We start from the raw sequence: 24,159 nt of genomic DNA, 5'->3' as shown, positions 1-24,159 counted from the left end.
CTTGCTCCTTCGGTGTCTTACCTGTGCCTTCCTGCCTTCCATTGTCTCCACTTAGACTGGACTGTGGAGGGGGGAGTGTGGTATTGTGGTGTGAAAAGGGTGTAGGAGCCGGCTCCTGTGGTGATTGATATTGTAATTTGATTGTGGGGGAGACTGATGTAGGTGTGGGGCTCTGGACTCTGCGGGTAGCTGTTTGCTGGGTTGTCTGTGTGTTGTGTTATGTGTTAAAAGAATGAAATTTGCTAATATAGGTGCACTAAAGAATTTATTTATCTGTAGTCTATCTGACTTGCACCGCAAAACAAAACCGATTTTGTTAAGATAGGAAGGAAAAATAAAAAAAAGCGAGCAATTTGTTTATGGGCAGTAACTGGTCCACGCTTTAGTGCCTAGCCTTGGTTAGACAAAATTTGAGAGATGGAAAGAACTTGCTTTCTGGAATTGGATGATGAACAATTATGAAGTAACGACATTTCAAAGCTAAATTTAAAATTTGAGAATAAGAGAGCAATTGAGTTAGTTAAAGTTATGGAACTACAACAGTTAACTATTATATTATTTTACCAGCAGTTTTTTTTTTATTATTATTTTTTTTTATTCGATTGGTGGATTGGGTTGTTACGTTGAGAAAGGAAAGGAAACGATACAAATGGGCAGCTGTATTGAGCCATGGGGTTGTCACGTGCCGTTGACACCTGGCTCAACAGGGGGGATGGAAGGGCAGTTCAGTCAGCTTTATACAACATATGAATTTGGTTCATATACAAAACGTTTATGAAATTTTTTTTAGAGCTTGTTTAACATGTGCTTAACACAATTCACAGGGTTATAATGCCTGGTCATAATAGATGCATTCTAAAAATGGATTGAATCGGCTTCAAAATAAACATTGAATGCCTTAACAGTGGCAGAAGGGTTATGTGAAGAAATAATAGTTTGTCAACAACTGCTGTAGATGTTAAAGAATGGAATCAATATCTCGAAAATGAATGTGGATAGGTTGTTTACTGATTGTGAAATGTGCGACAAAGTGTTCTATAAAATATCCGTTGAATGGAAGAAAAATAAAAGAAACCATTGCTTTTAGAGAATGTAGTCAACCAAAATTATATATGTACCGACATGCCAAGATCTGGGAAAAAGCTGGAAAAAATAAAAACATAATGTCTTTAAATTTGAGAGGCGACGATGATCTGACTGAAATTGATGCAATTAAAATCCCCAGAGGAGTTCCTGATTAATAAGAATTAATTGACCAAATTGAAGCGGGATGGGAGTCCTCCTTTTGCTGCTGGTGGATGATGAACAAGAACGTTGACAGGACAAATTACATCCATTGCAACATGCAGAAATTGGGCAAACGGACACAAGCGGGACTTGAGGCAGTGCACGAACAGCTAACCACGCCTTCCCTAATGTCAATCCAGAACCGCAATGCTCTTGTTATGTTGTTGTCTGAGAAAGGAAGGGTCTGCGCAATGTTCAGGGAACAATGCTGCACCTTCATCCAGAATGACACCGCCCCTGATGGGAGCCTGACAAAGGTGATTGCAAGCTTGCAATCCCTCAACACGAGGATGAAAGAGCACAACAAGTGAATGACTGCTTTTGGGAAGTATAAAGCCTTTGTGTCCTCAATTACTGCTATACTCACCTTGTGTGGATGTTGTTGTATTCCATGTCTCCGTGCTCTGTTTAATCGTCTTATCACTACAGCAATCTCGCCCATGGACGACAAGATGGCCCGGGTATGCCTAATGTCTGAACGGCAGCATGTTGATGATAACGATGATGGTGATGCAATTTTTGCACTTGAGTTTACAGACTTTTTCCCAGATCTGTGTGTTTCCGAATAATGATGTCGCAACATTTATCCTCTTTGGTGGAAATATTTGTGCGCATACTTGTGATCCGACAACTGAAAATCAAGAGAAGTGGTTGTTTTTGGTAATGTCATAGATTGGTGTTGATCCGAACTGTTTTTCTTTGTTAAACATAGTTTGAAGTAGTTGCGTACTGTCATGTAACATGGAGTGTGGGGAAGGAACAAATGGTGCAAAAAAGTGAGTATGGATTGCTCACAGGAATAAATTGGCAGGGCTAACATTCCAAAATTTAACAGCAGATGGGGCAAAATCTGAGTTGGGTATTAGTGAGTGAATTGGCCAAGTTGAAATTCCAAAACTTTCCAAAAGATGGTGCCAAATCGTTGCCAGGAACCGAAATTGAACGTGGTCTGATCAATGGAGCACACACGAGAGCACAAAGGTGGTTTTTATTATTCTTTTAATTGTATTTTATTTTACTTGCTTGGCTGAAATATATTCTGTAACCGCTTAAAGCAATATTATCACAGAATTAGACTAAGCTGCCCACCCTTATGAGAATAGGGGTGTGTTAAAAAAGGGTAAAAACAGATGAGTTCTTGTGTTCTTTTAATTTTATTTTATTTTCTTTAAATTGTATTTTATTTCAATTGCTTGGCTGGAATGTATTCCGTAACTGCTTAAAGCAATATTATCACAGAATTAGACTAAGCTGCCCACCCTTATGAGAATACGGGTGTGTTAAAAAAAGAAAAGGAATCAATTCAAAGGCTTTGATTTATTTTTGATTTAATGGTTGACCAAAGTCTGACTTTGAAGTATTGGTTTTATAAAAAGGGGAAGTAAAGAAAAGAGGAAGTAGGGTGCTTGCCAGGGGGGTTTCCACAGAATTTCGGTGGAAAGAGTGAAACGGAAATGAGCTGCCCTGAAAAACCGCAGGGGATGAGCGTGGGAAGATGGACAGTATAGAAGCCATAGGCGTGGGAAACTGGACAGTATAGAGGCCAGCGGAAAAGGGAAGGGCCAGAGAAGTCTATAAAAAGGTCACCTTGGACATCTACGGGGCTCTCTCCTGGACCGCGGTCATAGCGAACAGAAGCCGGTAGGAGTTTCAAGACTTTTTTCCAAAGCCTTCGAGATTTTTGTGTTAGACGCAAGATTGCTGGCATGGATTAACTTGGATTTACTCAAAAGAATTGGACGGGACAACTTTGCTTGAGAAACTAGGTGAGAGGACCGACTCTTTCTGTATTTCCGTGCGGGGAGGGAGACCGTATCGGGTAGTGGGTCCTCCCGCGACCAAAACTAGTTTCTATATTGGATTTTTAGAGATAGACTCGAATTGATCACTCGACTGTATTTCCACCAAAACATATTGTTCCTCTTTTCTGATTTAATTTCTGCAGTCAAAATTACTCCAGGATTGAGTGATTGTATTTGCAAGGGCATCAGTGAGTGGAATTGTTCAGTTTTTGGAGGATTGTGATTTGTGATTTTATTTCATGTTTTTTCAATAAAAGATTAAGATTAAAGATTAAGATTAAAGTCCCAATGATCATCACACACACACCTGGGTGTGGTGAAATTTGTCCTCTGCATTTAACTCATCCCCGTGTGATTTTAATCCATCCCCTGGGGGAGAGGGGAGCAGTGAGCAGCAGCGGTGCCGCGCTCGGGAATCAGTTGGTGATCTAACCCCCCAATTCCAACCCTTAATGCTGAGTGCCAAGCAGGGAGGCAATGGGTCCCATTTTTATAGTCTTTGGTATGACCCGGCCGGGGTTTGAACCCACAACCTTCCGGTCTCAGGGAGGACACTCTACCACTAGGCCACTGAGCTGAGTTGTATATACTCATTTAATTTGTTGTGCGCTAATTTGTATAATTTATGCAGTCGATTGCTGGTCGATGGGAAGATAAGACGATTTATTAACGAGAGATTTTAGAATCGGAGATAAAGGCATTAGATTTATTTCCAAACTCTGTCTTTGCCATACTTCTGCTAATTTGATTTACTTCCGAAAAAAGAGAAGTAGGGCTGCGGCTTTATCAAAAGCGGAACGGGGCCAGATCAAAAGCATTTAATTTATTCGGACCACGTTAAAGCTACTTTGAATGATTTTGAGGGATTAATTTGCCTTCAGAACTAATTACAGGATAATAGTAATTCGATTAATTCATCTTAACCAGTATTAAATAAAATATTATTCTGTTGGAAACAATCGAAGTTGAGAAAGCACTTTTAGAGTAAGTGTTTATATAAATAACGTTATAATTAGTAAATAATGTATTCAACTTATTCTTAAACACTGTCATTGTCCTACTTCTGCTATTCTGACTTACTCCCGGAAAAAGGGAAGTAGGCTTGCGGCTTTATCAAAAGCGGAACGGGGCCTGAGCCAAAGTACTTAATATACTCGGGCCGCGTCAAAGCCACTTTGGATGATTTTGAGGGATTAATTTGCCCTCAGAATTTATTACAGGAAACAATTGAGTGCGAGGGAGCGCTTTTACGGTTAAGTGTTTATATATATATCGCTGGAATTAGTGATTAAACTATTGTAGTTTTCTTATCAATCTTATCATTGTCATACTTTAGTCAAGCTGACTTTCCACCGCAAAAAAAGGGAAGTAATCTCTTTACTTCCCCGAACCGCGGCCAGAGCGGGGCCATATTAAAAGTTACTTAGGCGAGAGCAGCGCTACGGGGCGCTGTAGACTAACAAATCCCTGAGGCCTTAACAAAGGCATCTAAAAACATCCGTAACGAAATACCAGCATCAAACCATTGAAGGGAGCCATCAATACGGCGCGGTCATACCGGCGACTTGCCTCGAATTGAGTTACTCGGCTTGCGCGTCGGATGACTTAAGCGGGATTGACGTCGTATAGAAGTTGGGTTGATTCCAAGAGAATTAATTTAACTCGGGTGGTCAGCGGCGGACGAGTCCCTTCGCCCCGGCTTATCGAACCCGTTACTGGGGAGCCAGAGGCACTTTATTGATAAGTGCACGTTTGACGGTACAAGTTATCCTATATTTACTCAATGTTTGTTTAAGGAACTGCATACCAGTTACCTTACATTTATTTAACATTTGTTTTAGTGTTTAGGACAAGTTACTTATTGTTATTGAGTGTTAATTTGCTAAGTAGATAAAGTCTAGCCAAGGTCTAGTTGCATTGTTCCACAGGAAAGTGGCAATTGAAGTTATCTGATCTCACTCGCGGACGACTCGGCCAACAACTGGAGAAGAACAGATGGACAAACTCTGCGGGGGTCACGGGCCGACAATGAAGTGCTAGTTCACACCACACTACATTCCTTAGCTAATCAACGTTGCTACAGACACAATCTTCCCTCCATTTGGTGTAGCAACGCCTCTGTAACCAGGGCAACCAAAACAGTGATGAGAGAAGCAGAAGAAACATCTCAAATGACTAATGCAAAGGTTGCAGAAAAGGTGCTGGTTTTTGCTGTTTTCCGGACGTGCTGCTGTCCTTTCGGTGGCGGATCCAGGTCCAGATCACCCCAACGTTCTGGATGAAGGTCCCAAGAAGGAGGGGTACGGAGCCTGCGTCGACTGGACCCTATAAATTGGTGAAGCGCATCTCACATGCCGTCCGGCTGGCCGGCAAAGGAGGATCGTGGTATCATCTGTCCCAGTGCGCCCCAGTGAAGGGTTCCTGCAAGGAACCAGACCAGCCATCGACAGTCCCCGCCCCAGTTCATACAGAGGCAGAATAATCCTCTTCCCTCTTGGTGGCCAGGTAGTCCACCCTGAGCCACTGAAGACAACAACCACGCAGCAGACATTCCCAAATTCTCCCCGGACGGAGCAGATCTGCGAAGGGGGTGAGAATCGTGCTCACCCTCCACCAGTGGGCGTGCTAAGCCTCCAACGACTGAACAATCGCGAGCAATTTTTATCTTGATTGATAACAGTCTGGTCGCCTAAGGCAGAGGGACCGTGTAACTCTTTTCCTGCACATAATCTGGCCGCAGGTTTTTTGAGTTGCACATACTTTGGACTGGAGTATTGTGGGAAAACCTCACCTTCACTGGAAGTTATTGCTTTCATTGTATTTTCTTACTTATGCTTGATTGGTCGGGTTGACATAATCATATGATAAAACAGGAGGGATATGTTAGGGTTTGCAGAATATCTTCATCGTATGATTATGTTGGAATGTAACCTGTAATAATTTAATTAGTTTGTCCTGTCTAGACAAAACTAGTTTACCACTGATTGACTTAACTCAAAGGAAGCAATCAAGGGTGCTTTGTTTACAAAAAGTCGTAAAAGGCCCCCTGCTATGCTTTGATCAGCAGGCGACCGTCTTCACCCTATCCTGTGTGTTCCCACACCCCCACTTTCAACCCCCACTTTCAACCCCACTCTGTTTCTCTCAATAAATAAGCGCCTGACGAGGCCTGAGTCAGACTTCAGTCGACCATCGCTGTAAGCACAGCGACGAGTGAACTCTCCGCCTGCAGGTGTCTAAAATGACTAACTTGACTCCAGTGTGGTTCTTGCAAAATAAGTTAGAGTGAGCAGCACCCTAACAAGCAACACCCATGTGCGTATGCTGTTCATTGACTTCAGCTCTGCATTCAACACCATCATCCCCTCCAAACTCATCACCAAACTTGGTAACCTTGTGGAGAACAAGGACCTCAACATCAACCCCTCTGTCATCAACTGGATACTTGACTTCCTAACCAATAGACTCCAGTCCGTTAGGTTAGACGGCCTCACCTCCTCTACCCTAACCCTGAGCACCGGCGTCCCACAGGTTTGCATGCTGAGCCCACTCCTCTACTCCCTCTACACCTACGACTGCAGTGGCTCGAACAACATCCTCAAGTTTGCAGACGACACAACGGTGGTGGGCCTCATCAAAAACAACGATGAAACGGCCTACAAGGAGGAGGTACAGCACCTGACAACATGGTGTGCCAACAACAACCTGGCCCTCAACACCAAGAAAACCCAGGAGCTCATTCTTGACTTCAGGAAGACTGAGGCTGACACGCACGCTCCCATTCATATCAACGGGAAGGAGGTCGAGCGGGTCGCCAGCTTCAAATTCCTGGGTGTCCAGATCTCCGATGACCTCTCCTGGTCCCTCAACACCTGGTCACTGGTCAGTAAGGCCCACAAGCGTCTCTTTTTCTCGAGGAGACTGAGGAAAGCCCATCTATCTCCTCAAATCCTGGTGAACTTCTACCAGTGTACCATCAAGAGTATCCTCATCAACGGCATCACGGTCTGGTACGGCAACTGCACAGCCGCGGACCAGAAATCACTACAGAGCGTGGTGAGGATGGCCCAACGCATCATCTGCACATCACTTCCTACCATCGAGTCGATTTACCAAAACCGGTGCCTGAAGAAGGCATGCATCATCATCAAAGACTCCAGTCATCCCAACCACAGACTGTTTACTCTTCTTCCTTCTAGGAAGCGATTCCAGACTCTTCGGGTCAAGACGAGTATACTGAGGAAAAGCTTTTTCCCCTCTGTCGTCATCGCCCTGAACTCCGCAGCACAACATCCCTGTCATCCCCCTAAACTCATCATTCTGAACCCTGCAGCACAATAACCCCACCACAACATTTTTGCTCCTCTTATTTATTGTGTTATTTGTTTATTTATTATTTATTCATCACTCTTATTTATTCATTGTTTGTGCCTTCTTGTTTTTATTTTTTTTGTGTTGTTTACTTGTACGTATGTATATTGTGTACTATGTCTTGTCAACGTGGGATAGTGGGAACGTGATTTCGATTTCTTTGTGTCTTGGCATGTGAAGAAATTGACAATAAAGCAGACTTTGACACCTTTATTACCTGCATATACTGTCCATATCTTCATATAATTCTATATACCGTTTTTTTCCATGTATAATGCGCAAAATTTAACTAATTTATTGTCCTAAAATCTGGGGTGCGCATTATACATGGGTACAATTTTATTATTATTTTTTTTAAATAAATCATGGTACAACAATTTTTGAAGAAAATCTTGTCACGGATGGTGTGTGGAAAAGAGCGGGGCGACCAAGTGCATCTTGGACCAGGGATTGTTGGAGGAACTCAAAACACAGACTTGGTAAACTAATTGTGATAAATAACTGGAACATCACTCAAATATTGGTGATCCCGTTGAGAGTCTCACATATTTCTTCGCTATTGAGTTTGCTACTGCATGCGCAGTGATACTGACCGGCAGAATAACATCCGGTTGTTCCCAAAGATGATCTTTTTTCTGAAATAATTTTACGTTTACGGACTTAAGTAACCCGGCCGGGTCATACCAAAGACTATAAAAATGGGACCCATTGCCTCCCTGCATGGCACTCAGCATTAAGGGTTGGAATTGGGGGGTTAGATCACCAAGTGATTCCCGAGCGCGTGGGTAACGTGGGTCCCCCTTCCCATGGGCTCACCACCTGTGGGAGGGGCCAAAGGGGTCGGGTGCAGTGCAAGCTAGGCGGCGGCCAAAGGCAGGGACCTTGGCGGTCTGTTCCCCAGCTGCAGAAGCTGGCTCTTGGGACATTGAATGTCACCTCTCTGGCTGGAAAGGAGCCCGAGCTGGCTGAAAAGTTCCAACTAGATATAGTCGGACTTGCCTCCACGCACAGTTTGGGTTCCGGTACAAGCCCTCTCGAGAGGGGCTGGACTCTCTTCCACTCTGGAGTTGCCCACGGTGAGAGGCGTCGAGCAGGTGTGGGTATACTTATTGCGCGCCTGCACATTGGGGTTCACCCCGGTGAATGAGAGGGTAGCCTCCCTCCGCCTTCGGGTGAGGGGACGGTCCTGACTGTCAGAACCTCCAAATCCGAGTCCGGGGATGAGATCCAGCCCCAAGTGGAGGAGTTTAAGTATCTTGGGGTCTTGTTCACGAGTGAGGGGAGGATGGACCGCGAGATCGACAGGCGGATCGGTGTAGCGTGGGCAGTAATGCGGACTCTGTACCGGTCCGTCATGGTAAAGAGAGAGCTGAGCCTGCTCCTGCTCTTGTGGACAAGTTTGTAACCTTCAAGGTGGAACCACCTTTGCCAGGTTTCTGCTCAATTTGCCGCTTTATCCAAGTCCCCCAGCACTCTGATTTGGACACCGGTCTGGTATTCTCTGAAGATGATTCGTTTGGCTTTACGAAGATTTTGCAGTTGGAAATACGAGTATCTTGTCTCTTTTCTTCCTTCTTCAATTGACAGGCTCACCAAGCAATGGATGCATTTTGTTTGCTAAGATTCTCATTTATATAAAAATTTGATCCTTTAATTTTTTTTCCCTGTTTCAGTAAAGCAATTTTGTACTTTATGCTACTGAATCTCAGAAGTATGGTGTGGTAGTCACTAATTCGACCCCCAGTGACTCCTCTTTTGGGAAGCAGGTGGCATGAGTACCGTTTTTTCTGTGTATGATGCGCCCCATGTATAACCCTAACAATGGCATGTTGATGCTGGAAAAAAGCCTGTACCCATGTATAATACGCACCCAATTTTTATTTTTTAAGTCCCAATGATCGTCACACACGCAGGGAGGCAATGGGTCCCATTTTTATAGTCTTTGGTATGGTCTTAACTAGGCTGGATGTAGTTTTTTTTGTTGGCGTTGATTTCTCCGACTGCCCGTAAAGGCACTACCGCGATCAGTGCGGACATGTGAAAAAGGCGTGCGGACATGTGAAAAAGGCGGCTCTGTATGGGAGAGACGTTGAAGAGGAATAAAAACACCCTTGGAAACTAAAACCTGCCCCTTGTCGTGACTCGGAGCCGCAACAAATGTTTTGGATTTGTGTAGGGTACATTGTGACAGCAAACGAGCAGTTGATCAAGCAAGCGTCTGATACGAGAGCATTGCGTTCGTATGGAGCGTGTTTGAAGTGAACAGCAGAGACGAATGGAACAAGGCAAAGTGTTGTGAAATAAAATATTACCTGTAATACGCATTTTGTTATTTGCTGATTGAAACTGCTAATTAAACTGTGAAGTGAAACTAATAGGAAGAAAACAACTCTCGCTCTTTATATAGCTGACGTGTCTTGCGCTTCCGTTCTGCGCATTGGATCCATAGTGCGCATGCGCAGTGATACTGCCTCGGTATGATGTCCGGTCCGCGATGGAGATTAAAAAACAAACAATATTTGACAATAACACACCATCAAGGATTGCACCATCGCATCAAACGATGTGTCGTCAATTACGAATTTTACTGACTAAGTGTGTTGGGCAGGATGGCTGAATGCGATGCGCAATTGACAACAAACAAGAAGAAAGGTGATTTCAAGTTTTATTTCGAGGGAGATTTGTCATGTCTCGTCCCCAGTTTTGCTTTGTGTCTAGGTTGCCATAGTTTCTGTTCGCGTCGCCCCTCCCTTCTTGTGTCACCTCAATCAATGTAACGTGTTTTGTATTTAAGTCCATTCTGCCCCTCGCTCACCGTCGGATCATTGCATGTGTTACTGTCATGATGTCTGTTTGCTTTCTGTTCCTGTCTTTGGTAATGTCTTTTTTGTTCCACGATTTTGTCGGTCAGTCCTGTTGTTGGTTTTGTTTTGTATTTAAGTCCTGTCTGCCCCTCGCTCACCGTCGGATCATTGCATGTGTTACTGTTATGATGTCTGTTTGGTTTCTGTTCCTGTCTTTGGTAATGTCACCCTGTCTTTTTGTTCCACGACTAGGTCGGTCAGTCCTGTTGTTGGTTTTGTTGTACCATGATTTTCTTAAAAAAAAAAAAAAGAATTTAAAAAAATTGTACCCATGTATAATGCGCACCCCAGATTTTAGGACAATAAATTAGTTAAATTTTGCGCATTATACACGGAAAAAAACGGTACACGTTTGCGATACCCAGTGTTTTTTTATGTTAAAACTCCACCACTTGCTGTTCCAGAGTTGTGTTGTCCCCATCATTTACATTGCTTTGGTGTTTCAGTGACCCGGCGTTGTTTCTAGGTGAGATCTTTAGACCATATCGTTACTGCTGATTAAGCTCTTCCACTCTGCTGGTGAAGGTTTTGATCAGTTGATCCTTCTTGGCATTGTCATCTTTAAGGAATTGGATCTTCTCCATCCATACTTCTACATATCCCCTTCAGTTGCCTCTTAATTTCTTCAATAGCATTTGGAAGTTGTTTGAGAACATCAAGAGCTTTCAGCCGAGTTTTGATTTCTTCCGGACACTCAGCCATTGCCTGATCCTTCGCACAATCTTTCTTTGGCGTATCACCCTTGGATTTTTGTGGCTCTAAAAGTTGGAGCTTTTCCGTATTCCGTATTTTGGGGTTGTAGCGATAATTGCCAGACGCCACTGCACACTGCATTGTAAGACTCTTCAAGAAACGTATGTCACCAATTTGAAGGGAGACATTAGTTCTTGTCTTGAGGATCCATTCCCAATCGTGGAGATACACATTCCAATGCAACATGACACTTCCTTCAGACAGGAGGAACCTAATGCGTATGCAATTTAGAGAAGCTAGAGAAGCGGTGTAGCTTAGTGGTAGAGTCTTTGTTTCCGAACTTGCAGGTTGTGAGTTCAATCCTCATACCTGGTGACCATGTTGAAGTGTCCTTGAGCAGGATACTGAACCCTGAATTGCTCCCTGTGGCGCCTGGCAGCGCCTTTCATGGCAGCAGCCTCCCACTGGTAGAATACCTTAATTTCGTTGAATGTCAGTTGTACAATAATAATAATAATAAATTATATTTATAACGGACTTCATATTCGGAGGAATCTCAAAGTGCTACATGGGAAATAAAAACAAGAAAACAAAACAAGGACAAGTATAAAACAACTGGACGACAACCAGGATATGAGAGAAATTACGGAAATGCTAAGGTAAAGAGGTGAGTTTTAAGTCCAGTTTTGAAAGAGTCAGTGGATTGGGGTGCTCTTAGGTGGTCGGGGAGGGAGTTCCACAGTGTAGGGGCTGTATGGCAGAAGGCCCGGTCGCCCATGGTGCGCAGCTTGGTTTTCGGAACGTGGAGAAGGTGTGAATTGGATGAGTGGAGGCTTCGGGTGGCAGGTTTTGGGGCAAGGAGTTCTTTGAGGTATGGGGGAGCGTGTCCGAGGATACAATGGTGAATGAGGAGGGCGATCTTATAATCAATTCGGAATTTGATGGGGAGCCAGTGCAGAGAACGGAGGATGGGTGTGATGTGGTCGCTTTTCTGCACCCTCATCAGGATCCTAGCAGCGCTGTTTTGGATGTACTGAAGCCTCTGGAGGCTCTTGCTAGGAATCCCGATGAGGAGTGCGTTACAATAGTCTAGCCTTGAGGAGATAAAGGCGTGGACAAGTTTCTCAGCATCCGTCAGGGTAAGTGTGGGGCGGAGTTTGGAAATATTCTTGAGGTGGAAGAAGGAGGTTTTGCAGATGTGTTTTATGTGATACTCTAGGTTGAGTTTAGGGTCCAGTTTCACACCCAGGTTGGTGACAGTGGCTGAGAGGGGAATGGTGAGACTGGCGAATGAGATGCTTGTTATTGGGCAGGTATGGATCTGATGGGGAGTGCCAATTAACATGGCTTGGGTTTTGTGACTGTTGACTTGCAGGAAGCTGAGATTCATCCACACCTTTATCTCCTCCAGAAACAAGGGAGAGGATGGATGAGGGAGTCGTAGAAGGCTGGGTTATGGAGGGCGGGGGGTCAAATTTTAGGTATAGCTGGGCGTCGTCGGCATAACAATGATATGAGATGCCAAACTTCCTGATTATATTGCCGAGGGGTAGCATGTAGAGAGTGAAGAGGGTAGGACCGAGTACAGATCCCTGGGGGACACCGGAGGTGACACTGTGAGTGTCGGATTTTTTTCCCTCCCAGGGAAACGTACTCTGTCCGGTTCGAGAGGTAGGACTGAAGCCAGGTTAGAGCAGTGCCAGAGAATCCAGTGGAGTGAAGTTGGTTAAGGAGGATATTGTGGTGGACAGTGTCAAATGCAGCGGACAGATCCAACAGAATGAGAAGTGACGGGGAGCCTGCATTGGCAGCCATGAGAAGGTTGTTGGTGACCCTAACAAGTGCTGTTTCAGTGCTGTGGTCAGAGCAAAAACCAGATTGAAATTTCTCAGCGATGTTATTGCGGGTGAGATGAGTGTGAAGTTGGGCAGCTACCACTTTTTCCAGAACCTTGGAGAGGAACGGGAGGTTAGTTATTGGTCTGTAGTTGGCAAGGTTGTCCGGGTCAAGTGAGGTTTTTTTTTAGCAGGGGGGTAATGATGGCAGTCTTCAATGCAGGGGGTACAGAGCCAGACTGGAGTGAGAGGTTGATGACATTGGTCATTAGGGGACTATTGGCTGAGGTTTGTTGTTTAATGAGGGCTGTGGGGAAAGGGTCCAGGGCACATGTGGAGGGTTTCATCTTTTTGAAGCAGAATACGTCGCTCTAAGCCAGGCAAGGCAGCACAACATTGTACCTGGCTTACACGACTACTCAGTGATCTCGGAATGGACTTTACATCGTGATTCTGGAAGACAACCAAGGAACTATTGCCATAGCTTAGAATCCAGTTGACCATTCAAGAACAAAGCACATAGACGTTTGGTACCACTACATTCGTGAAGGTGTGCAGAATGGACAAACTGCAATACTGTCTTACAGATAATATGAAGGCAGATATCTTGGCCAAGCCTTTAGCAAAGCAGAAGTTTGAGTATCTTAGGAGACATTGGACTTTGTGCTGTGTAACTCTGATAAGTACAAGTCATAGGCCAATGTTTAGTATTGTTAGAGCTTAAGTTAAGACTACTGGTAAATGAGGTAAAAAGAAAAAAGCCGAATTAAAATGGCTTGCTAGTATTCTAGTATTACTTTTCAAGTTTGTTAAAAAGGGGACTTATAGTCTAAGAGAAGCGTCTAAGTTTAATACATCTCCTAAGTGATTTAAGTTAAAGAAAGTAAGACTTAAGTGTATTGGAAAATTAAGTGGGAGTGTTGTAATACAGTGATTCAACAATCCAGGTTAATGCCGGTCAGGATGTGAAATACTGCCACTTTGTGGTGCTATGTATGCTCCGTGTCTTAGTTCAATAAATGCTCGTAAAATTCAATAGTTGTCATGTGATCAGATTTGTAGGTGCGTGTTTTGGAGACTCGGGTGAAGAGAGAGGTGGAGCTGTCAACTGATCACCACTTGGTGGTGGGTTGGCTCCGATGGTAGGGGAAGATGCCAGTCTGACCTGGCAGACCCAAACGTACTGTGAGGATCTGCTGGGAACATCTGCAGAGTCCCCTGTCAGAAAGAGCTTCAACTCCCACCTCCGGAAGAGCTTTTCTCACATCCCAAGGGAGACGAGGGGAACTCCATTGTTAAGGCGGCCGACCAGAGCTGTGGCCGTAAGGGGTCGGTGCCCGTCATGGTCGGTGCCTGTCATGGCAGGCCTCACAGTACATTTGGGTCTGCTGGGAACGTCTGGCAGAATTCCCTGTCAGAAAGCGCTTCAACTCTCACTTCTGGCATATCTTTTCCCACAGGTGGGGGACATTGAGTCTGGGTGGCGGCTGACTGGAGCTATTGCCATAAGGTGGTCAGTGCCTGTCATGGCGGAAACTCTTGAACCCGCTAGTGGACACCAACAGTAATGCAGAAGCCGTCAAGTTGAAGGAGTCCTATCAGGCTGTTTTGGCTTGTGAGACTTTGTAGGCAGCCGACAGGTACCGGTTGGCCAAGCGGAATGCGGCTTTGGCGGTTGCTGAGGCATGGGAAGAGTTCAGTGAGGCCATAGAGAATAACTTCCGGACGGCTTCGAGGATATTCTGGTCCACCATCCGGTATTTCAGAAGAGGGAAGCAGTGCATCATTAATACTGTGTACAGTAGAGACGGTGTGGTGCTGATCTAGACTTGGGATGTCTTGAGTCGGCTGGGAGAATAGTTAGAAGACCTCCTCAATTCCTTTGTGGAAGCAGGGCCTCATGACTCTGAGGTGGACTCTTCAATCTCTGGGGTCGAATTCGCTGAGGTAGTTAAAAAGTTCCTCGAACGCAAGGACGAGCTGATGAGATCTGCCCGGAGTTCTTAAAGGCTCTGGAGGTTATGGGGCTGTCTTGGCTGACACGCCTCTACAACATTGCGTGGACAGTACCTCTGGATTGGCAGACTGGGGTGATAGTTCCAGTTTTTAGGAATGGAGACTGGAGGGTGTGTTCCAACTACACACTCCTCAGCCTCTGTGGTAAGGTCTATTCCAGGAGTCACCAACACGGAGGACCGCATGAGCCCCAAGTAAGATGGCGGCGCGTGCACACGCAGCGGCCTCTCTTTGTCCCGAACGGTGTTTTGTTTTGTCGTTTAATGTGGGTTTGTCCGACAGTTTTGTGTGTTTGTCTCGTCGTTGTGCTACAAGTACAGCGAGCTGGTTCTGCTCGACATCGACAAAAGCGAGTTTTGTGGCGATCTGGACTTTGAAACGGGGACATTAAAGGCGCTCGGTCTGCTCCGTCCTGAAGCGTCAGAAGCGGTGTGCGAGGAGGCTGAAGAGGGGCGAGAACGGGGGCGTCCGGGCCAGGCTGGCGGCCAACCCGGCTCGCCCAGCCGTGCCTTCCATTCTTCTGGCGAACGTTCGATCGCTGGACATCAACATGCCTGCTGAGATCCGAACAGTGCGTAACTGCTGTGCATCTGGAGCGGCTAGCGTGCTATCGGGCGGACCGGGCCATTGTACGTGGGGGAACGTCGCGAGGAGGTGGAATGTGCGTCTACATCCGTGACGAATGGTGCCGGGACTCTGTGGTGGGATGCAAGCACTGCTCGCCTCTGGCGAAGTTTGTGATCTTCAGGCTGTTGGGGTCCTGAACTCTCTCCCCCGTTGTTTACTTGTATGTTACTCGTGTACTCTGTCTCGTCACCGTGGGATGGAGGAAACGTAATTTTGATTTCTTTGTGTGTCTTTGCATGAAGGAATTGACAATAAAGCTGACTCTGACTCAGAGTTGCCCACAGGACTGTTCTAAAATTAGCTCAAATAGCGGCACTTGTCAGTGAGCTGCATCTATTTATTTTACAGTCAAACCTCGGTTTTCCAACATTCAGGTTCTCGAACAAATCGGAATTAAACAACAAATTTGAGATTTTTTGCTTCGGTTGTCGAACAAGATTCAGAGGTCAAACCTCGCAAGATGAGCCGGGAGGAAACCCGACCGCGCGGCCCGGATGCCGACTGACTCCGTTGTTATTGTATTTTCGTTACTTTGAGGATTGTATTAACCCCTAATCATGGCTCCAAAGAAAGCAAGTGGGAGCAGTAAAGCCATCCTGCTCTTAAAGCAATGAGTGAGACAGTGAGTGCTTGGCGCGCTGCGGTTACGTGATCGGACCAAATTAAGCTCCCTGCGCACTGAGGTCCACTAAAATTTTGGAAAGTACATCAGGACTTTAAAAATACTTTCTAAATTTTAGCGACGGTTCTGTCACAATAATGCGACCAGCGCGGTGCGGGTTGCGCTGTCGGCGACGCGCTACTGTTGCGGGTTCGGCGGTGCGCTGCAGTTGCGCGATCGGACAAAATTAAGTTCCCTGCGCACTTAGGTACACTTAAATTTTGGAAAGTACATCAGGACTTAAAAAATATTTTCTAAATTTCAGCGACGGCTCTGTCATAATAATGCGACCAGCGTGGTGCACTTGCGCGGTGAGCGACGCGCTACAGTGGCGCGTTTGGCGGTGCGCTACAGTTGCGCGATCGGACAAATATGCGCAAATGAAAAAAGGCTTAAAAAGGCGGTTTTTTTGTCTTGAAACAGATTAAACTTTTTTCCATTATTTGTAATGGGAAAAATAGATTCCGAATTCGACCAATTCGCTTCTCGAACCGCTGATTGTGGTCAAAAACCAAGGTTTGACTGTATTTTTGCTATTCTTGTTAAAATCACACTTACATGTGAACTGGAAATGACTATAATAACACATTGTGAAATCCAAATTGAGCAAATTGGCTATTTCAGAAGTGTGTGTCAAACTGGTAGCCCTTTGCCTTGATCAGTACCCAGGAAGTAGCTCTCGGTTTAAGAAAGGTTAGTGACCCCTGGTCTATTCAGAGATGCTGGAGAGGAGGGTCTGCCGGGAGGTCCAATCTCAGATTCAGGAGGAGCAGTGTGGTTTTCGTTCTCCCCATGGAACAGTGAATCAGCTCTATACCCAGTTTCCTCAAGGGTGCATGGGAGTTTGCTCAACAAGTCCACGAATCTGTTCATAAATTTTATGGACAAACGGCGAAGCACCTGAAGTACTAAATACAGCCACAAGACTTGTGCTTGATATGGGTGAAGGACTACATGGGCATAACATTTTGTTTCACTTTTTTTTTTTGGTATGGCACCGACGTGAGTGGCAGTCTCCCAGCAGTGTTCTCTCTTACTTCTTTTCCTTTTTTTCTACTTTTTCTTTCTGTATTTTTGTCCATTCCGCGATGCTGGTGCCTTCTACCGCACCTCGGCATCGGTTAGGATCGGTTATTTTTTTTCCCATGGGACCGGGACAGCTGCGCACATCTGTCGAGACTGGCGTAACTCTACGACGGCTTCCTGCTTATCCGGCCGGTGCTGACCAGGTCCCTCGCTTTGGCCTCGCAGCCACGACCCCTGTGGGGAGTCCGCTCCCTCGTGCTCGTCGGAACCAACGACCTTCGCCGTGCTAGCCCCGTGGTGACCATCTGCACGTGCCCGACTGGGTGCCCCTGACGCTGCTCACACGTTTGCCTGCTTTGTGATGTTTTCACTGATTCACGACCACGGTCCATTGGGTTCCGTTGAACTGGACTGCCCTTACACCTGTCTATTGACCCCGTGGAGGTTATTTTCTGTGTTTTTGGGGTGTTATTGAGGGCTGCTGGTTGGCCGCTGTTTCTTTTTTTTCTTTGTCTTTTTGCTTTGTTTGCTTTGCTTTGATTACTTTTATCTTTCGCAGTTTATGGCTTTCTTTGTGGTGTCGTTGTGTGGCAGCCTTATGAGAGCCTATTGAGTTGCCCTCATGCCATCTGTGTGACTTTTGTATATCTGCTCTGTGGTATGGATACTGCTGGGGCCTGAATTTCCCCACCATCCATCCATTTTCTGGACCGCTTAGTCCCCACGGGGGTCGCGGGTGTGCTGGAGCCAATCAATCCCAGCCCTCATCGGGCAGTAGGCGGGGCACACCAATCGCAGGGCACAGACAAACAACCAATTGCACTCGCACTCACACCTAGGGACAATTTGGAGTCTTCAATCAGCCTACCAAGCCTACCATTTTGGGATGTGGGAGGAAACCGGAGTGCCCGGAGAAAACCCCCGCGGGCCCGGGGAGAACATGCAAACTCCACACAGGGAGGGCCAGAGGTGGAATCAAACCCGCACCCTCCTAACTGTGAGGCGGACGTGCTACCCAGTGCGCCACCGAGCCCTCCGGGGATCAATAAATGAAAAATACGGTAAGTAGGCTACAAATACAAAGCAACAAAGCGACGCAAAACGTCTCCCCTGGATAGCCAGCAGACTTTGTTGTGCAGCAGGAGATCGACATATTTGCTGTCAACTTTATCTAGCACAGGGGTCAGCAACCCACGGCTCCAGGAACACATGCGGCTCTTTAGCATGCCCCTAGCGTCTCCTTGGAGTTTTTGCTAAAATGCAAGAATGGACTCAATTATTTGCTTTCATTGCCAATGCTGAAGGGTTGCCTGAATGTTCGTTTTGCAATGAGAAGTTGTCAAATATAACAAGAAGAGCAATTTGGAGCGACATTTTCAGCTAAAGCATGCTAAATTTGCTGCCGATCACCCAGTTGCAACTGAGAGGAAAAGTGCAATTGCAGTGCAGGTGGAGAAATTTGAGGACCGAAAATCAGTTTCAAGAAGTGGATTGAATCTCCAAACTCTACTACTGCTGCAAGTTTTGTTGGAGGCGGGGAGATAATGAAGCGTGAAAATTTCATTCACCGATGGCGAGTTCATGAAGGATTCATTCATTAAAATATGCTTATTTTTAGACTACAAAAACAAAAACGATATCATTCAGAAAATTAAAGACATGCCTCTCCGCACAAACAATATCTCCGATCAGCAGATCGAGGACATCAATTTAGCTCCAGCTTTCTAAATTGCCTGTGATGGATGAGTCGTGTGACGTGACCGATATCAAACAAAGTCAAAAGTCAAAGTCTGCTTTATTGTCAATCTCTTCACATGCCAAGACACACAAAGAAATCGAAATTACGTTTCCACTATCTGTTGGTGAGTCTGGTGGTGCGGGAGCGCAGGCTCCTGTACCTCTTCCCAGAGGGCAGAAGATCGAACAAAGAGTGAGCGGGGTGACTCACATCACTCACAATCGTCGTCGCCTTGCGGGTGAGATGGGAGGTGTAAATGTCTTTCAAGGAGGGGGAGTGAAGCACCAATAATCTTACCAACCGTGTTCACTATGCGCTGGAGGGCCTTCAAGTTGTAGTTAGTGCAGCTACCACCCCAAACAGGAATACAACTGGAGAGGACGTTCTCAATGGTGCCACGGTAAAATGTAGTCATGACGGCCGGAGGAGCACACGCTCGCCTGAGTTTCCGCAGGAAGTACAGGCGGCGCTGGGCCTTCTTCGCCAGTGATGCGGTGTTGGTGGACCAGGAGAGATCCTCACTGATGTGCACCCCCAGGAACCTGGTGCTGCTCACTCTCTCCACCACAGCACCGTCGATGGTGACAGCTCTGCTATGCAGGTGCGTGAACTCTAATGGGCCGCAAAAAGAAATTGATACCACTAAAAGGCCAAACACGGGGGGGAGGAGATCTGCGAGGCTGTGCTGCAGTGTTTAAATGACAGAGATACACACTGGCCACCTGATTTCAGTTGCTATAGACAGCGCACCAAAAATGAGAGGGTCGCAAAAGTTTGTGACTTTACGACAGAAAGATTTGGATCGGAATTTGCTTGCATTCCATTGCATATTAAACCCAAGAGGCGTTGCGTGCGTAAACAGTCCCACCGGAGTTTATGGAGGTAATGAACCTTGTCATCCCTATTGTGAACAAAATAATCGCAATAGCATTAAACTACCGCCAGTTTCGTTAATTGCTAAATCAGGGTTCGGCAACGCAAAATGTTCAAACAGCCATATTGCCCCCAAAAAAACAAAAAACATACCTGTCTGGAGCCGCAAAAATCTAAAAGCCTTTTATAATGCAACATAGACTGTCAATACATAAATTGTATGCCTACTATTAAAATAATTTAAAGAAAAATAGTAGTCTCAATTTGATCATTTTTTCTTGCGGCCCATTAGAGTTCACAGAGTTACCATTCCCTTCACTGTTTTTGCGGAGAGAGAGAATAAACCAGAGCTGTTCTTAGTTGCAACTGAGAGGAAAGGTGCAATTGCAGTGCTGGTGGAGAAATTTGAGGACCAAAAAAACAGTTCCAAGAAGTGGATTGCATCTCCAAACTGTACTACTGCTGCAAGTTTTGTTGCAGCCCGGGAGATAATAAAGCGCGGAAAACCATTCACCGATGGCGAGTTCATGTTGGATTCATTCATTAAAATATCAGAGTGCCTATTTTCGGACTTCAAAAACAAAACAGATATCATTCAGAAAGTTAAAGACATGCTTCTCCGCAAAAATAATATCACAGATCAGGAGATCAAGGACATCAATTCAGCTCCAGCTTTCTCAATTGCCTGTGATGGATGAGTCGTGTGACGTGACCGATATCGAACAGACAGCTCTGCTATGCAGGTACGTGAACTCTAATGGGCCACAAGAAGAAATTGATACCACTAAAAGGCCAAACACGGGGGGAGGAGATCTGCGAGGCTGTGCTGCAGTGTTTAAATGACAGAGATACACACTGGCCACCTGATTTCAGTTGCTACAGACGGCGCACCGAAAATGAATGGGTCGCAAAAGTTTGTGACTTTAGGACAGAAAGCATTGGATCGGAATTTGCTTGCATTCCATTGCATGTTGCACCAAGAGGCGCTGCGTGCGTAAACAGTCCCACCGGAGTTTATGGAGGTAATGAACCTTGTCATCCCTATTGTGAACAAAATAATCGCAATAGCATTAAACCACCGGCAGTTCCGTGAATCTCTTGATCAGGGTTCGGCAACCGAAAATGTTCAAAGAGCCATATTGTCCCAAAAAAAACTAAAAACATACCTGTCTGGAGCCGCAAAAATCTAAAAGCCTTTTATAATGCAACATAGACTGTCAATACATAAGTTGTATGCCTATTATTAAAATAATTTAAAGAAAAATGGTGGTATCAATTTGATCATTTCTTCTTGCGGCCCATTAGAGTTCACAGAGTTACCATTTCCTTCACTGTTTTTGTGGAGAGAGGAGTGTCTTTAATTTTCTGAATGATCTCGGTTTTGGTTTTAATGTCCGAAAATAAGCACTCTCATATTTTAACGAATGAATCCTTCATGTACTCGCCATCGGTGAATGGTTTTCCGTGCTTTATCATCTCCCGAGCTTGCAGCAGTTTGGAGCTGCAATCCACTTCTTGAAACAGTTTTTTCGTTCCTCAAATTGCACCTTTCCTCTCAGTTCCAATTGGGTGATCGGCAGCAAATTTATCATGCTTTAGCTGAAAATGTTGCTCCAAATTGCTCTTCTTGTTATATTTGACAACTTCTCATTGCAAATCGAATATTCAGGCAATCCTTCAGCATTGGCAATGATAGCAAATACAGCGGAGCCTCGGTTTTCGACCACAATTCGTTACAGAAGGCTGTTCGAGAAGCAAATTGGTCGAATTCCGAATACTGTTTTCCTATTACAAATAATGGGAAAAAATTCAATCCGTTCCAAACAAAAAAACCCGCTTTTTTTCAGTATTTTTTCATTTGCGCATTTTTGTCCGTTCGCGCAACTGCAGCGCACCGCCGAAAGCCCAACCGTAGCGCATCGCCGACCGCGCAACTGCACCGCGCTGGTCGCATTATTGTGACAGAGCCGTCGCTGAAATTTAGAAAATCATTTTAAAGTCCTGATGTACTTTCCAAAATGTAAGTGGACATCAGTGCGCAGGGCGCTTAATTTTGTCTGATTGCGCAACCGCAGCGTCTTTGTGTTTTAGGATGGCTTTACTGCTCCCACTTGCTTTCTTTGGAGGCATGATTAGGGGTTAATACAATCCTCAAAGTAACAAAAATACAAAAACAACGGAGTCAGTCGGCATCCGGGCCGCGCGGTCGGGTTTTCTCTGGTCCTCCCGTGACAGAGCCGTCGCTGAAATTTAGAAAATATTTTTAAAGTCTTGATGTACTTTCTAAAATTTAAGTGGACATCAGTGCGCAGGGAGCTTAATTTTGTCCGATCGCGCAACTGCAGCGAACCGGGCACTCACTGTCTCACTCATTGCTTTAAGAGCGTCTTTGTGTTTTAGGATGGCTTTACTGCTCCCACTTGCTTTCTTTGGAGGCATGTTTAGGGGTTAATACAATCCTCAAAGTAACAAAAATACAATAATGAACGGCATCAGTCGGCATCCGGGCCGCGCGGTCGGGTTTTCTCGGGTCCTCCTGGCTCATCACGCGAGGTTTGATCTCCGAATTTTGTTCGACAACCGAAGCAAAACAATCTCGAATTTTTTGTTCGATTTCCAATTTGTTCGAGAGCTGGGACGTTCGAAAACCGAGGTTTGACTGTAATTTAATTATAATTTAAAGATTTGACCTGATGGTGGCGCTAGAGAGGTCAGCTAAATGATTTTTTGGGGGTTATTTATGTATTCAACAGATAAACAAAGTACCTTTCACAAAAATTTGGACAAATAAATTCTGTAAATTATTTTCTGAAGGTAATTGTGCGTGGGGTCAGATTGACCCCAAGGACTAAATTTGTTGTTATATTTGAGGGCGATAGGAGCGTTAAGTAGGAATTATGAAATTGTCTTTTAAATGGAGAATTTATTTTCTCCAGATTGGGCCTTTTCCTCTTTCCAAAGAAGCTCCAAAGATGTTTCATCACTCATTTCTGCAAGCTTTTGCGGTAATGGCTGGTGAGCTATCACGTGACGAGACCTGTCAAGAGAAACTGACTGTGTGGCCCAGTACTTTATGGCCAAGCGCCCGTTAACGGGGCGTGAGCCGGTGGTTGGGGACCACTGCAATGCAATACATCTTTATATTTAGAATGTTTTCACATCAGCTTTCCCAACCACCAGGTTTAGCAGATTTCCTTTTTAATCGGCGTGAAAAATGGGGAGATTTTTTTTTCATTGGCTTATCGGCCCACGATTTCTGTTAGGGTTGACAAATTATCTTGAACGTATGATTATGTTGGAATGTAGACTAGAAACCCTTTACCTTTCCTTGACTTTGAAAAGTTTAACCATTTAGTTGAAACTTTCCAAATGGCGTGGAAACATTCTTGCTTAGTTAGTCATATAAAATGCTCCACTAGTTTCTGTTTTCACGACCTTGTAAAACAATGAGCTGGGACCCTCCGCACTGATTAACCAGTTGCTAAGGTGACCACCAAACATGTCCAATGTCACCCCCACCCTGCTTGTTCTCAATAAATATGCTCTTGCAAAAATCCAAAGTCAGACTTTGTTCGAACATTGCTGTTTGCACAGTGACGAACGATCTCTCCACTTGCAAGTGCTTAAAGGGCATATTGTCTCCCGTGTGGTTCTTGCAAATATGTTAGAGTGAGCACTAGGGGTGTAACGATACATCGATACACATCGATTAATCTATATAATGCTCTACGATTTATTGGCATCGATGCTAAACGTCAACATCGATTTATATCGCCGTGTTTGACCTCGGACATTAGACGCGACTTTATTTTGAAATCCAGTTCATTGTTGCTTGCTTCCTTTTTCCAGGAGCGCACTGCGCGTGTTGTGTTGTGAGCAGAGCACGCACGTGAAAGGGGAGTCGACAACTAGTACGCGGCTCCTGAGCTGGTGCTATGGCTAGTGTCCAAAAAGACGAGGAAATTTGCTCCCCTTTAGGCTTCAAGTCATTCGTTTGGAAGCACTTTGGATTCCAAAGAAAAGATGGCTCTACGGACAAGACACGTGCAGTTTGTAAATCCTGCCATACGGTGATCAAATATTCAGGGAGCACAAATCTCGCCGCACATTTAAAGAAAAAACACGACATCAAAGTTCAGTGTTAAAATAAGCACTTTGTATACTACAATACTCTTGTAATTTCCTAAATAAAGAGTTTGCAGTACCTTGTTGATTTTGCGTATGAATTGTTATAAATCAGGTCATTGTTCTATATTTTTTATTAAAAAAAAAAAAAAAAATCGATCGTAGAGCACTATATCGCGATCTATCGTGAATGAATCACAGCAGGCTTTAAGATATCGGCAAATATCGTATCGTAGTTCTT

At 45.0% G+C, this 24,159-nt stretch overlaps 1 protein-coding gene across 4 annotated transcripts in view; it reads right to left on the bottom strand.

Annotated features, from left to right (window-relative positions):
- LOC133171426 (protein MIX23-like) overlaps positions 1–24,159 on the bottom strand; it is a 75,064-nt gene that overhangs the window by 5,740 nt on the left and 45,165 nt on the right. Inside the window, exon 5 of one of the 4 annotated variants that reach the window (XM_061304798.1) lies at positions 19,388–19,532. The exons of the other annotated variants lie outside the window; for them this stretch is intronic. Coding sequence (XP_061160782.1) covers positions 19,473–19,532 — 60 coding nt within the window. The 3' untranslated portion in view covers positions 19,388–19,472. Of the gene's footprint in view, positions 1–19,387; positions 19,533–24,159 lie in introns of those variants that run through there. 4 annotated transcript variants of the gene reach the window in all.

Source organism: Syngnathus typhle, linkage group LG18, assembly GCF_033458585.1.
Source record: "Syngnathus typhle isolate RoL2023-S1 ecotype Sweden linkage group LG18, RoL_Styp_1.0, whole genome shotgun sequence".
Lineage (NCBI taxonomy): Eukaryota > Metazoa > Chordata > Actinopteri > Syngnathiformes > Syngnathidae > Syngnathus > Syngnathus typhle.
This window is presented reverse-complemented; position numbering and strand designations above follow the sequence as displayed.